The 14,955-nt window shown below is 39.3% G+C and overlaps 1 protein-coding gene across 2 annotated transcripts in view; it reads left to right on the top strand.

The window, feature by feature from the left end:
- Window positions 1-14,955, top strand: part of CTNNA2 (catenin alpha 2) — a 1,199,753-nt gene that overhangs the window by 143,685 nt on the left and 1,041,113 nt on the right. For both annotated transcript variants that reach the window (XM_079940963.1, XM_079940964.1), the window contains one exon: window positions 13,897-14,003. In XM_079940963.1, the coding sequence (XP_079797089.1) occupies window positions 13,902-14,003 (102 nt within the window). In that variant the 5' untranslated portion in view covers window positions 13,897-13,901. Of the gene's footprint in view, window positions 1-13,896; window positions 14,004-14,955 lie in introns of those variants that run through there.

Genomic DNA, 14,955 nt, shown 5'->3' with positions numbered 1-14,955 from the left:
AATGTAGAGTCATACTTCCTATTGTGAGGTCCCTAATACCAGTGTGTGAAAGACAGTATTTAAATTTGGTTAACAAAGATTACTTGGTAGTCCTTAAGGAACATCTTCAATAAGCCCCCAGATAATCATACCTAGTTAGTGTGTCATATGGTTTGTATTATAAAAACTGAAAATATAAAAAAAAAAAAAAAAAAAAACTGAAAATAGTTGGTTGAAAAGCATTCTCACTGAAATGTTGTGAATATTTTAGTGTTAAAGGGAATATAGAAGACTATCTGGTTCTTTCTGGCTCACAAACGTGCTGCCCTATAATTTCAGGTAAAGCAGGTGATTTGCCAAGAGAATCATTTGGGTGGCTGGAAAGTAAAGATATAAGTAAAAACTGGGGAAAAAAAAAAAAACCAAAAAAAACAAATAGGTTTCCCACTTCCTGTGCTATGTTCCCTGCATTACATCATGACATTCCTGCAGCAAAGTGCCTTCTCAAAAGACCTTATGCTTGTCAGTGGGGATGGCTCTAATTCAAGTTCTAATTTTTTTCCTGGAGTTGTTCCTGAATTTTGAGCTCTTCAAGCTGTCAGTATTGGGGTTGAACAAATACCTTTAGATGCACCTATGTTTACTTTAGTGATTTTGAAGAGTGGCACAGTAATGTTTTGTGGGTAAATTTGTTCAAGAGGCTTTGTTTTGTATCTCCCTCACATCACATCAGCCTCTTTTATACCAATCATTACTTATGTGTTTATTAAAAAAATTAAATTCTCAGTACTGTCCTCAAGGATTCCAACATTCTAATGCGATAAAGACAAATGAATGAACAATTAAAGTAGAGTGTGATTTAGGGCACACTGGAGGGAAGCATAATGTGCTCTCAGAACAAGAGTGGGTCTGAGCAGGTCAAGGAATGATGCCTGAGTTGAGTTTCAAAGGATAACTGAGAGTAAGTCAAGGGAAGAAAATGGGGAAGGAGCTTCCCTGTGGAAGGAATGACATGGCAAAGGTTTAGAGGTATCAGAGAATATAATATATTTGGAGAACAACTAGCAGTTCACTAAATCTAGAGTCCATAAAAACTTAAGATGCAAGGTGGATGAATGCTGAGTAATGAGTCAATACTGAACGAAAGTAAATATAATTGGAACTTTATCCTTTTGCAGTGGAAGTCATCAGAGGCTTTTCTATAGATAGTGACCTGATGTAATTTATATTTTGGAAAAAAAATCACTGCAGAATAGGGGAGGAATCAGAGGGGCTAAGACTGAAGGCAACATGACCAGTCAAGAGGCTTCTCAATAATCTAAGGAAGAAATAATGAGAGCCTTGATCAAGGTAGTAGTGATGGAGAAAAACAAAGTGATATTCATGAAATATTAGAGGTAGAATATATTTGACCGGATGAGTATTTTGATGTAGGAGGTAAGGAAAAGGAAAGGAATTGAAAATGACTCCTAGATTTCTGACAGGGCTTGATGGATAGTGAGTGGTTCTATTCATTGACATATGACATAGGAGTTGGACCAGTTTGGGGGGAAACTGATGAGTTCACTTTTAAGCATGTTGACTTCGAAGTGTTTGGAAAACTAGTATTAATAAATAATTGCTTATAAGAGGCTGAAACCCGAGCAGGAGCCCTGAGCTAGAGAAATAGATTTGGGAGCTTTCAACATAATGTGAACTATAGACATGAATGAGACCACCCAGAGACTGCGTGTAGAGCATGGAAAGTCTAAGAACAGGTTGTCAAGAGGGTAGAGGAAGACCAGGAGAGAGTGGTGACCAGGAGAGAGTGGTGTCCTTGAAGCCAAGGAAAGAGTACAATATTAATATTGTCAAATACTGCTCAGAGGTCAAGTAAGATAAGAACTGAAAAGGGGCCACTGGATATTTTGAGGTGATAGATTTATCTTTATTTAGATAAGGTATATGTAACCATTATGTAAGTTAAATATATATGGATAGATATACATATAGTGAAAATATATATATTTAGTGGAAATATACATAATTATGTATAATTTAGGAACTGCCATAAATCCCATCACCCAACAGAACTATTGCTAAAATTGTGATGTATGTCTTTCTAGATTTTTTCCTATATGTAAATATATTCTCTATCTAGATATATGTCTATATATAACAAAATGAGTTCCTACTATAAAAATATGAGACACTGCATGAATTTGCTTGTCATCCTTGTCCAAAGACCATGATAATCTTCTCCACATCTTTCCAATTTTAGTATATAAGCTGGGGAAGCACACAGCGTCCATTGAATTAAGCAACTAGGAGATCATTTGTAACTTTGCCAGGCTAATTTCAGTGGAATGGTGAGGGTAAGAGCCAGGTTGTGTGGGATGGGGAATGGGTAGGCAGTGAGGAAATGGAACAAACGTTGTAGACCGCCCTCTCAAGAAACCAGGCTGTGAAGGGAAAGGGAAGTAGAAGATGTCAAGAAAGGAGTAGGATGGAGTTTCTTTTTTTTCTTTTGTATTTTCAGTTTTTACTTGGACAAGGACTTCCCACTGACTAGAAGGAGCCAGCAATCAGGGATGAATTGAAGATGCAAAGTAGAGGTTGTGATTGATGGAATTGAGGCCTTAGGAGGCAGGAAGGGAAGGGGTGTAGAAAAGAGGGACCAAACCTATCTTCCAAGAAGGCAACAGGGGAGGAGAAGAGAGTGGGAAAATATGCTGATAAGTTTATGGATGACTCACCTGAGGTGATTCTTGTCACCTCAGAATGAAGATGGCTGGTACCCATAAGTAGTCAGTTATTTGATGAAGTCTTTTTGAACTTGCAAGCAATAAAAAAACTGCCATATTGTATAAGATGCATTATCTATTCACTTGTATCCTGAGAACAATGCCAAGAGATGTGTGTCAGAAAGGTCTAGTCTTCTCTGACAAAAAGTCAGGTCAGAAATGGTCCTCAAATGCTTTAGTTACCTTAAATAGCCTATTAAGATTTATTATCTACATATTTCTGTGAAGCTACTTGAAGCTGTGTACTTTGTTAGCTTGTCTGCCCCCTGTGAAGTAAAGTATTTAACCTAGGGAAGTTTGCATTCTATGGTGGGGAAAACAGATTTGAAACAAATCTTGGTTGAATTCCATCAACTTTGGGAAAATAACAACATTCTTGTGCTTTAGTTCTCTTATCTTATAAAACTGGGATACTATCGTATTGACCTCAGGGTAAATAGAAGATATCGTAAGGTAGTAATATATGTGAGTGTTCACCACATACTAGTGTCTTCATACATTACTTTGTTGTACACATCTTGTCAGTCTCAGTGATCAAGGGCTCCCTTTAACTCCTGTACACCAGGATTTGCTGATAGAAACATGAAACTCTTAATGATTATAAACTTTGGCCCATGACCAGGAGAAATCTTGGGCCAGGTTCAGAGAAATCTTTGTTGCTGTGAAATGTAAATATCATGAACTAAATGGAAAGGACTACTACTTTGAAATGTACAGACTCAACAGCCCATTTTCATTTCCTAAATGCCATGGTACATTTTATTTTTGTATTTACAAAAGCATATCACATGAGGTACTTTTTTGTCTCATAAGCACAAAATTTAATGCCACAGATGACCAGAAGGAAACCTGGGTTATTGTTTCTCTTTTCACATATGATTTTCTATAACAACAAGCTTAATAAGGTAATTTACCAGCAGGCATATATGCTGAGTACCACCGGTACTGAAATATCAATCTTCACTACAAAAGACTTCTAAGCAAATATAATTGCTATAATGTGTTATGACCTCTCAAGTCTAGTAATTCAATTGAATGGGGCAAGGATAACACAATGCAGGTGAATCATCTCCCATTTTACTAAGCTGCCACAGATGCACAGCAGTACCTGATGGGTGAATAAGCCACTTTAAAATGGGAAACTGAAAGAGGCAGCGGTATTAGGCTTAAATCATTTGAGTTTCTGCAACTTAATTCCTTGTTAACTCACCAGCACATCAATGGATTTAACTTTGACTTTTAAAATAAAATATAATAGGGCTTCCCTGGTGGCGCAGTGGTTGAGAATCTGCCTGCCGATGAAGGGGACGTGGGTTCGTGCCCTGGTCCGGGAGGATCCCACCTGCCGCGGAACGGCTGGGCCCGTGAGCCATGGCCACTGAGCCTGCGCGTCCAGAGCTGTGCTCTGCAACGGGAGAGGCCACAACAGTGAGAGGCCCGCGTACTGCAAAACAAACAAACAAACAAAAAATAAAATAAAATATAATAACACCAGAGCTTGCTTTAAAAATACAAATCCTTAAGTACTAATTAAGTATTGTTATAATCACTGAACAATTTAAAATAGCTGTTACTTAAATATCTGTATTTATTTCTTTATATCATGTCTTAATATTCTGATTACTTTGTCTTCTTGAATCTCCATCCTGGGGTTACTTGAATGCTTTTTCATACTCTTGCCCACTTTTGTTTTTGGCATTTTTCTGGCAGCAGTTCAAAAGGGCGTTCAGTATTTCCCCATTATTCTGTTGCACAAACTGCTCAATATCACTCCACCAGGGCATGCAAAGTTCAGAGATGCTGGTTACCTACAACCTGATTTAAGTGCCCTGGTGAAATGGAAGGATACTGGCCCTAGAGGTGTCCATTCTCAGCCAAGCTCACTCTCTGAACACTCCTTGCTCGGTGAATGGTTCTTGCCAGTCTCATCTCACCGATCAGCATTAACAAGTCTGATACACCTTGATGTTTCCCACAGCATTTACCTGGGCCTTGCTCACATTGGCTGGTTAGTACATTTGCTGTGAATGAGTGAATGGATGGATAAGTGGATGAAGGAAGGGAGAATTGGAGCATATGGGATTTGACTTTTCTGCTAGAATACGGAAGGCACTCTGAGGGAGGAAAACCACTTTCGTTTTTCAGGTAAGTGGTATCTAAAGTGGTGCATTCTGAGTTGAAAATCTCCTTTTTCCATGAGAGCACTGGTATTGTATTTTAACTAGAGTCATTTTGTGTGTGCTTGTGTGTGTGTCTGACTCTGAGTCTTGAACTTGGCAAAGAATCAAGTCTACAAGTACTCATAACATTTTTACTAAATGTTCAGTGCTGTCCTAATCATTGGAAAGGGGGCAGAGTCCCTGTCCCTGAGTGTATTGGAGAGGACAAAATTTATCTAAAGCATATAGAGAGCAGCACAAGGCAGTCTGTGTTCAAATTAAATATGTGGCAGCTATTCTGATTAGATGTAATACAGATGGCATTCAGAGAAAGGAAAAGTCATTGGGCCTTGGGGACAAAAGGCAATTTGGGTCAATGAGGAGAAGGAAGATTTCCTAAGGGCTATTGTGGGCCAAATTGCAGAGCTTGTACAATCCTTCACAAAGAGTTCACCACGTGGATCTCAGCAGAGAATCAAATACCAAGGCAGACCTCACTACTTTGCTGAAGGAAGCCCTCAGGTTACTTTTTCCTGAACAAAATGACACCCAGATTTAAAGCAAAATAAATAAAAACTAGTGATCCAGTTAAAATAAATAGTGAAACTGTGTATTTTTTAAAAATATGTAAATAAAAAGAAACCCAAATATAAATTTAAACATAAATATAAGTGTAACATAGTTTATAAATAAACTGTATAAATTTATATTCTCTAAACCATACCAAGATATCACTTGTTTTAGGTCTCTAAGAAGTACTGACCTATATCTAAAAATATGTCCAAAAGATATTTATAAAATTATTACTTCCTAGGAAATAGACTCTACTATTGAAAAGATAAAAAATTGGGCTTCCCTGGTGGCGCAGTGGTTGGGAGTCCGCCTGCTGATGCCGGGGGCACGGATTCGTGCCCCAGTCCGGGAGAATCCCACATGCCGCAGAGCGGCTGGGCCCGTGGGCCATGGCCGCTGGGCCTGCACGTCCGGAGCCTGTGCTCCGCAGTGGGAGAGGCCGCAGCGGTGAGAGGCCCGCGTACCGCAAAAAAAAAAAAAAAAAAAAAGATAAAAAATTGATATTTGAAAAAAATTAGATAGGTATTTGGGGCATCTTATATATGTATACTTAAGCAAACATTTATGAAGGATATAATTCCCTATTGTACATGTGATAGACAAGAGGTCAAAAACTTGATTTGTGCCCTAATGAGTTTAAAATCTAGTGGGTCATGTAAAACTAACGTCAATTTCTTAACAATGAGCCAGTTACGAAAAAAGTAAGGTCTTCTGTTACTGACTGTAAATCCAGTAGCAATTTAGGGTTTATGGAGAAGACACAATGTGAAATCAGTGTCTGGATTTTGGAGTATGACAAGGAATATGTTCCAGGTGGGGTTTTGGGAAGTGGCATGAACCCTACATTATAATGTGGTCCAAACCTGATTAGAGCAGAAGACTTATGTTAAAGAAATAAGATCCATTAGACCATGGTCAGAAAGTGGAATGACAGCCTTGTTACAAAGACTTGGGACTTGTTGGAGAAGAGAGTTAAGCAGTTACTTTGTTCTAGAAAAGGAATGTTTCCCTAAATTAGTTTGGGTGGAATTATACAGCAAGATGAAAGATAAGGAGAGCAGTGTATGTTTATTTTGCTGTAATCTGAATCTGAAATGTTGAGATTTCTTTTTTTTTTTTTTTTTTTTTTTTTTTTTTTGCGGTACGCGGGCCTATCACTGTTGTGGCCTCTCCCGTTGCGGAGCACAGGCTCCGGACGCGCAGGCTCAGCCGCCATGGCTCACGGGCCCAGCCGCACCGGGGTATGTGGGATCTTCCTGGACTGGGGCACGAACCCGCGTCCCCTGCATCGGCAGGCAGATTTTTAACCACTGTGCCACCAGGGAAGCCCGTTGAGATTTTTATGAAGATTAAAGTTATATAATCATTGCATATGGAATTCTAATTTACAGGAGGTTAGAAGACATAAAGTAAATTGCCAATTAAATAATATGTTCCTATTAAATAATTTGAAGTTACTTTTGGATTATAAAGATAATTTCTAAAAATATGTTGTCTGAAATATTAACGGTTCTTATTTTCAGTTTTTGGAATCTATTGCCTAAATCAGAATTGCAATGCTGCTGAAGGATAATAGGTAGAACAGTGTTAACCTTTGGTCAGATATATTTTGTTTAGAGAAAACAGAGTGCTGGTTGGGACTTCGGAAACCTAGCAGCATATAGATTCAGCACTGCTTATCTGGATAACACATATGTTCACATCTGAATGGAAAACAAGCCATAATTTAGGAGTAGACTGAGCCTGTTTATGCTCCAAAATGAATTTAAATGATGAGACTACGAATGTAGTGAAAAGCAAGTAAATGAATATGACAGATACTAGTTTTCATTTTGAATTTCAAATGACTGGCTTTCTATTAGTATACACCAGGAGTAGTAAATTTCTATTAAGTTGGCACATAGTTTTAAATTTTATATGTATGCTATTTTAAGTATAAAAACTCATTTCAGTGAGATATGGACATGGTTATTTCTTGTTTAATCAGCAAGCTCTAGGCTATATACTATTAGTCTAAACTTGTCACCCTGACGGCCTTCAGGCTGTGGAGCTTTCTTCATATATTCCTTTTTGGTGACATTTTGTTTATCTGGGTAGAAGCAAAAAGAGGCTCTGAAGAGGATTTAATAGTTTAATACTTATTTAATATGTGTTTAAAAATATTAAGGTATTCTTTAGTAGGCATTTTTGCTTAGACGTGAAGTGTTATTGCAACCTTTTAAAATTATTAGAATGATGTTTTTGCTCAGCAGTGTTTCTTCCTGTGTTTTGTTTAAAGGTACGGGTTTACCATAAATAGAAGTCTTGAAGATATTGCAGTACTTGAGGGTAGTGTTAGAGTTAACTGCCCCACCCCCTTCCACTGCAAATAGCAAAGAACAGTTGGAAATTACACATCACTTCAATTTTGGTTAAAAATGGTGATGGATCTTCTAATTGCAGCAGCAACTTGAATCTTGGGTCAACTGTCAGTTCACTGAGCAAGGGCTTTGAATGGTTATCACATAGAGGACAGTGATGGGCGACACGCTGCCTCCTTAGAGTCAGAGGAAGAGAAAATGAGCTGAAGTTGAGCAAAGCTAATGGTGGAAAATAAGAAGCAGGACTTTCCCATAGTTAAGCTACTTGATTAGGCCATTTCCATACCCAGGGTACTACCAGGAAGAGTGCTGAATACCCCTCACCATCTGTTTAGATTTACTCTCTGGGGGTGTTTGAAGTATAATCAGGTGCCTCCTTCTCTGTTTTGTTTCTCAACTTCTACTCCTGCCTGTGATGCGTATGCACACATACTCTTCTCAACTATAGAAAAAAGCCCCTCTTACAATAGGGGGCCTGAATATTAGAGGTACCTTCCTTTATTAACAACAGAAAATGAGAACTGCTATTGTATTTTAGATAACATTTTTGGAAGACTTATTTTTGTAGCCCTCAAATAACTTCAAATTACTTAGGAATACAGTTTCTTTGGAAACATTTATTCTCTATTAAGCGATTATACCTTGACCTTCATTTCTGCTTTTGGTGAACTGAGGGATGTGACTCTCTCCCGCTGTTACTTTACATTCTTCACAGGGATCACTACTATGGCAGTGATTCTCAGTAGAAAAGGCATCTTCTGGGGAAACTGTCAGAACTTTGGGGGATATTGGGGATTGGCACACATGTGGTTTAAAAAAACCCGAATGATTTTGGTATGCCATTTCATTTCCCTGTTAAGAATCGCTTCAAGGCATTGGATCCCCTAAAAAGCATAAGTACCTTTCAGAAAATATAATAATGATTCCAGTGATAATTGTAATAACAGCAGTGTTATTGCTTCTGGTCCCAGGATCTCCACAGAGATATCCCATATCTTCCTCATCACTGCTTCCCTGCTGACGTGTGTGGCTGTGAACTGTGATTACAACAGTGGTTCTCAAAGTGTGATTCCTGGACCAGTAGTATCATCTGGGTACTTGTTACAAGTGCAAAAAAAGAAAAAAGAAAAGAAAAATAAAGCAGTTTCTCAGACCCATCCCAGGCCTAATGAATCAGAAACTCTCTGGATGGGTTTGTGTATGAAGATGCCCTCCAGGTGACTGTGATACACACACAGATTCTAGAGCCACCTGTCATAGTTTCCTATTGCTGCCGTAAAAATTGACCACAAACTTGGCAGCTGAAAACAGCACAGATTTCTTTTTTTTCTATTATTTATTTATTTATTTATTTTTTAGCACAGATTTCTTATCTTATACTCTCTGCAGGTCACAAGCCCAGGTGGACTTGGTCTGAGTCCTCTGCTTAGCATCTTACAAGGCTGAAACCAAGGTGTTGATAGGGCCGAGTTCCTTACTGAAGGCACCAGAGAAGAGTCCACTTCCAACCTCATTCAGGGTTTTGGCTGAATTCAGTACCCAGTGATGGTAGAATGGAGGTCCTTGTTTCCTTGTTGGTGGTCAGCCAGGGCCCTCTCTTAGCTTGCAGAATCTACCCACATTTCTTTTCATGCTTTCCATATAGCCCCATCTAGCAGTGGTGGGTTGAGTCCTTTTCACACTTTGAATCCCTCTGCCTTCCTCTTCTGCCCTGCCTGACGTCCTTGTCTGCTGCATCTGTATGACTGCCTCTTCTACCCACAGCCAGGAGAAAGCTGTTTTTAAGGGCTCAGCTTTACATTGGGCCCACATAGATAATCCAGGGTCATCTGCCTATTTTCAGGTCCAGGGATTAGTAACCTTAATTATATCTGCAAAATCTCCTTTACGATGAAATGTAACATATTCACAAGGGATCCAAGGTCATGGGGACCAAAATTCTGTTTACTTGGAGAAACTCATCACGGGGTCTTTCTTTCAGCTTTGCCAGGGTGCTGTGTTGCTCACCAGGTGACCCAGCCCCACCACCAGCATCCCATTCTTGCCCAGGGACCAAAGGTGGCTAGGGGAAACTGAACTGAGGACCTGCCCTGCCTCACCAGGAAGTGAAGCTGCATTTCCCATGGGCTCCACCTGTGCAGCAGGGCACGTGTCCTTTGTTTCCCTCCTCAGCCCCTCCCTCCCTCATTCTCCAGAAGGGAGTGGCTCCTAGTTTTTCCATTCCTGTCCATATCTCTCCCTTTTCCCATGGTTCAGAAGTACCATGGTGATGCTGGCATAGACCCAAGCCTAGGGCTTCTTCTTTAGAAGCAGTAAGCATAGTGCTTATGAGCACAGACCCTAAAGCCAGGCAGTTTAGGTTCAAATTTTGTGACCGTGGGTAACTCTCTGAACTGTTTTATGCCTCAATTTCCCTGTCTGTAAATGGGAGATAATAATAATGTCAGATCATTAGCCAGTGTTATTATTACTTATGGAAGAAACAGTATGATTCAGTGTTTCCAGGCTTGATTCTTGAAATGCTGAAGAAACTTAGAAAATTCTCTCTCTTTTTCATATCTCACTTTTTCAACAAAGCTTTGTTTTAAAACATCTTGCCTTGCAGGGTCTCCATGGGCCCCCACTCCAATCGATGTGTTGAACTGGCTAGGGTGATAATCATACGGACAACATGGCAAAGAAGTAAAACTATCACTATTTGCATATGCAATTATTTCATTAATTTTCAGGACAAATTCATAAATTGTATAAGGTTATTACCATTTTTGTTTTACAAGTGATGAAACTGAAGCTTAGGTTAAGTAGCTGACTCAATATCATACATATGGAGATAGGTGAATAAACCCACTATTAGTCATTAACTTCTCATGAATTTGCCTATCAACCAAAGCTAGCTTGTCTTCCAAGAAAGCCTCACAGAGTTTGTTGGCAGTAGTGCTCAGGATTGATAAAGAGAGAAATTCATGAAGGGAACCTGAAGCTGGAGTCCTTTGGAGGGAAGGCAAGTTTGGGTGGCCTCCTGGGCAACTAAAAAGCATCCTGGACCATTGTTTTGCAGTAGAAAGAATGGTGAGAACTCAGAAGGTTGAGGCAGAGGTGAACATTTTTTCCAGGAACATCTGGCAATGGGGAATTTCTGCAGTGAATTATTCATTGCATTAACATATTTGTCATTTGAAGGCACTCCTTGGGATAGGTACCTTGAGAGATTTTCTATTTATCAGGACAGTGTCTAAATTAGCAAAGCACATGACCCTTGGCTGCTCATAAGGGAGCTTGTTTTACACTGTTAGTCTTTTTTGTCAGGTTTTGCTTTTTTTGTTGTGAGTGATGAGTGGCTGCTAGCACCTTGACCCATGCCTCTTCCTCACCCCCATGGAGTGAGTCTGAAATTATCTAAGTTATTACCATAGAGGTTGTTTTATCACCTTTCCTGTATATGCAATTTGATACTTTTCAAGGAGAATATTTTCTCAGAGATTAAGTAAATTGCTAAGAGCTTGTTCTTGGGCTTGTAAAATTGCAATGTATGGACGAGGACAACCCTGTTGTCTTTTGTTTTTGACAACCCCTGTTTTTCACTCTTTGTGTCTAGTCAATAGTCTAAGTTTCCCTAACCAAAGCAAGTAGAATATGTAATTTTTTCTTTGAATTTTAATCATTGAATAAAAAGGTATATTTTCTTTACAAAGAATCTCTTTTGTGTACAAAACAGTCTGCATGAATTGTACAGATGCGTAGTATGGATTTGAGACATGTTCCTTTGGAACATGAGAGGCTGGCGTATGTGACTCCACACTTCATTTGTCCTCTTGCCTTCTTATTTGAGTTGATTTGCTTGTTTCACACAGAGGAATGTGTGGTTTCTACGACTAGGTTTTCCCCTTCAACAGATTCATACCATTTAGCCTTTCCTTGCCTTGTGCACTTGAATTTTACCTGTGTCAAAAGAAGTGGCTGAAAGATTGCTCCCCAAAGTAATAAATTTAAGTCCAGCGATTTGCTCAGTCACTCTTGTCCTTTCAGTTTTAGATTTATAAGGCCTCTGACCTTCAGGATCCAAGGCTCCGCTCCGTCTAACTCTGTTTCTTGGCTCACAGTTGGCTTGAGGTGTTTGTTCAATATCTCCCATTTTTGCTTCCTGCGTGCTAGATTAGTGTCTCTAATGTGAGTGCCCCAGCATTTTTGTTTCTCACTTCAGAATTTTTTGAGTGCCATTTCTTTACAGTAATATATTGGAACATGCATAAAGATGTTGTGTGCCTTCCTTGGTCTACCAGCTTAGGTGCACAAGTGTGCCCGTGTAATAGTGGTGATTCTCTGCACAGTCCCACTCAGTGCCTTTCACTATGGTCTTAAAAGGACTTCACTACTCCACTACTAGTTATCTTTTCCTGCAGGACCTCCGTGTGCATCATCGTTATTATGCCACTCATTATTCCATCAGAGCTGGAAAGAGGTTTTCAGGGAACTTCTCAAGAGACTTGCAATCATGTGTCCTAAGTACTGGGTTACTTAGGTAGGGCTGGCTTTGGCAGGGATGAAGGTATCCTGTGTGGATAGAAAGCATCTGGTGTTTTCATCCTTCTACAGCACAGGAAGGTGTGCTGCAGCAGCAGAATTCTGGGCATGTCAGAGCTGCTATGTGGCAGTTGGTAGTGTGAATGGGAAATGTGTAAAGTGCTTTTAGGTTTTTGGAGTACAGGCAGCATATCCGTGCCAACTATTGTTGTTGTGAAGGAACCCAAATCTAAATCGGTCTGTATGGTTGGATTGCTGTGCTTAGTTTATTTAAAATATGGCATTTAGAGAGAGGTAAAATACCAGCACACTGTGTCTCTGCCTTTTTTTTTCTTTTCCTGAAGCAAATTTGTTGGGAATGTTTGCAAAAGGACTAGCTTTAGCAGGTCAGTAAAGAGACGTGTGTCTATTGTGATAGACCTTATTTTTAGCATTAATTCTAATAGAAATAATCATCTATGTTGATTTATAAGAGTGGAATTGAGTGGGGACATTGATTCAAAAGAAGAGAACAGCTATGAACAGTTTGATTTATGACGGTATTAAAGCAAGTGATTCAGATTCAGTTTGTACCATCTAAGGTTGCTTGTCCTGTGGGTAGTTGTCAAAATATATTCAGTAAAGAGCAGTCAGTTTCTCAGTGAGAAACACACCCCTGGCAGAGTGTCTACTTTACTCTATTGAGTCCAGGGCCATATTGTGTGCCTGATACGTGTGAGGCTGCTACCTGCACACCTGTGGTTCTTGGGTAGGAGAGGATTGTGCTAGAATGCAATAAATAACCTTATCAGACACTCACTTTATGGGACAAGAGTGTAAATGCAGTGAGTCATCAGAGAGCATGTAAATAGCAGCAAACTAATTTTCAGAATCACTGCCACTCATTTTGCAAGATAACTTTCCTGATGAAGAGAAAGAAACTCAGCTGTCCAAGGGAGCATAATCTCCTCAGTGGTCAATTATGATGTGAAGAAAACACAACGAAGCCTTTCCTTAGGACCTAGGGTCCCTCATCCAGTGGTCGTGATGGGTTTACTGTGCTTCCTGAAAGTCTTTGCTGATCTCCCCAGACTGACTTTGGTGTCCTTTCCTCCGTTCTCCTGTGGCCCTCTCTGTATTCCTTGGTCACAGAACAGGTCACATTGAGGCATAATTGTGGCCGACCTCTGCATTGAAACTATCAGCTACTCGAGGGCAAGGTCAAGTCTTTCCCAGCATATAGCAGGTGGATATGTGTACTAAACACTGAGTGAGTGAAATATTTCAGTGTCAATTGGGTCCCAAGAGTTTGTCTAATGTATACAGGTGCCCTCAGGAAATATCCATTTTCAGTCTGAACCCAACATCACTACCTCACATAGTTCTGCTTCTGATTTCCCCATCTCTAACTTTATAAGGTCGGACCAGACAGATAATTTTCAAATATGCTCTAAGTTTTGGTGACTTATTCATTTTGAACCCACAAGGTAACAGATTCTTTCTGTGATCCTTATTTCTAATGGATAATGTGTGTTTCTGTAGGGAGCATGACTTCGGCAACTTCACCTATCATATTAAAATGGGACCCCAAAAGTTTGGAAATCCGGACTCTAACAGTGGAGAGACTTTTGGAGCCACTTGTTACACAGGTAAGAGATGCTTTGAAATACTTTGTTACATGTGTATATTTCTGTTGGAATTGTATCATGACTTTCCAAAGAATTTAGAAATCCTTACATGTGAATAAATCATGCCATAATGCTAGTTACTGAATATGTATTCCTGCTTGAACTGTGGACAGTTGTTTTTTTTTTTCTGCCCAATAAGATTTGGAGTGCTTTTAAAAAAACTCTTCATATGATTTTTGAAATTAAGTGGATGAAGTAATTAAAGAGGGGGCTTTGGTGAAGGGGACTCTCATTTGCAGTAATGGATTCAAAGTCTAAATAAATCATTCCTAGCTTACTTTCAGATGCTAATGCAGTTAGGAAGAATGATATTGACTATTTAAGAGCAAAGTATATTTATTGAATTACCTTTTCTTTAGTTCACAAGGCAAAATTCATCATGTCAGAATGATGAAATGTTCCATTTTTATGTTGTCACATTTCCACAAGAGGACTGTTAACAGAAAAAATATCCTTAGGATTTTTAAATTTTAAAAATTATTTTTTGTGTCTTGTGAAGCATATTCTTTGCTATATTGACTAAATTTCATGGAATGTGAAAATTCAAGATTTTAATGGTATATTTGTAGAGAGATACTATGTCAAGTTAAATAGAGGCCACATACTGGTTTCCTCTAGCTGCTATAGCAAATTACTGTAATCTTAGTGGCTTACAGCATCACAAATTTATTATCTTATGGTTCTAGAGGTCAGAGGTCCTAACGTCAGGGTATTGGCAGAGCTGCATTCCTTCTGGAGGCGCTAGCAGAAAATCTATTTCTTTGCCTTTTCCATGTTCTAACGGCTGCTCTCTTCTTTGGCCCCTTCCTCCATATCGAAAGCCAGCAATGTGGCATCTTCGAATATCTCTCTGACTCTGACCCCTGCTCCTGTCCTCATATCTTATCCTGTCTCCCTCTTATAAGGACCCTTA

Source organism: Stenella coeruleoalba, assembly GCF_951394435.1.
Source record: "Stenella coeruleoalba genome assembly, chromosome: 13".
NCBI classification, from domain to species: Eukaryota; Metazoa; Chordata; class Mammalia; order Artiodactyla; family Delphinidae; genus Stenella; species Stenella coeruleoalba.
Note: the sequence above shows the minus strand (reverse complement) of the source record. Positions and strands in the feature narration are given on the sequence as shown.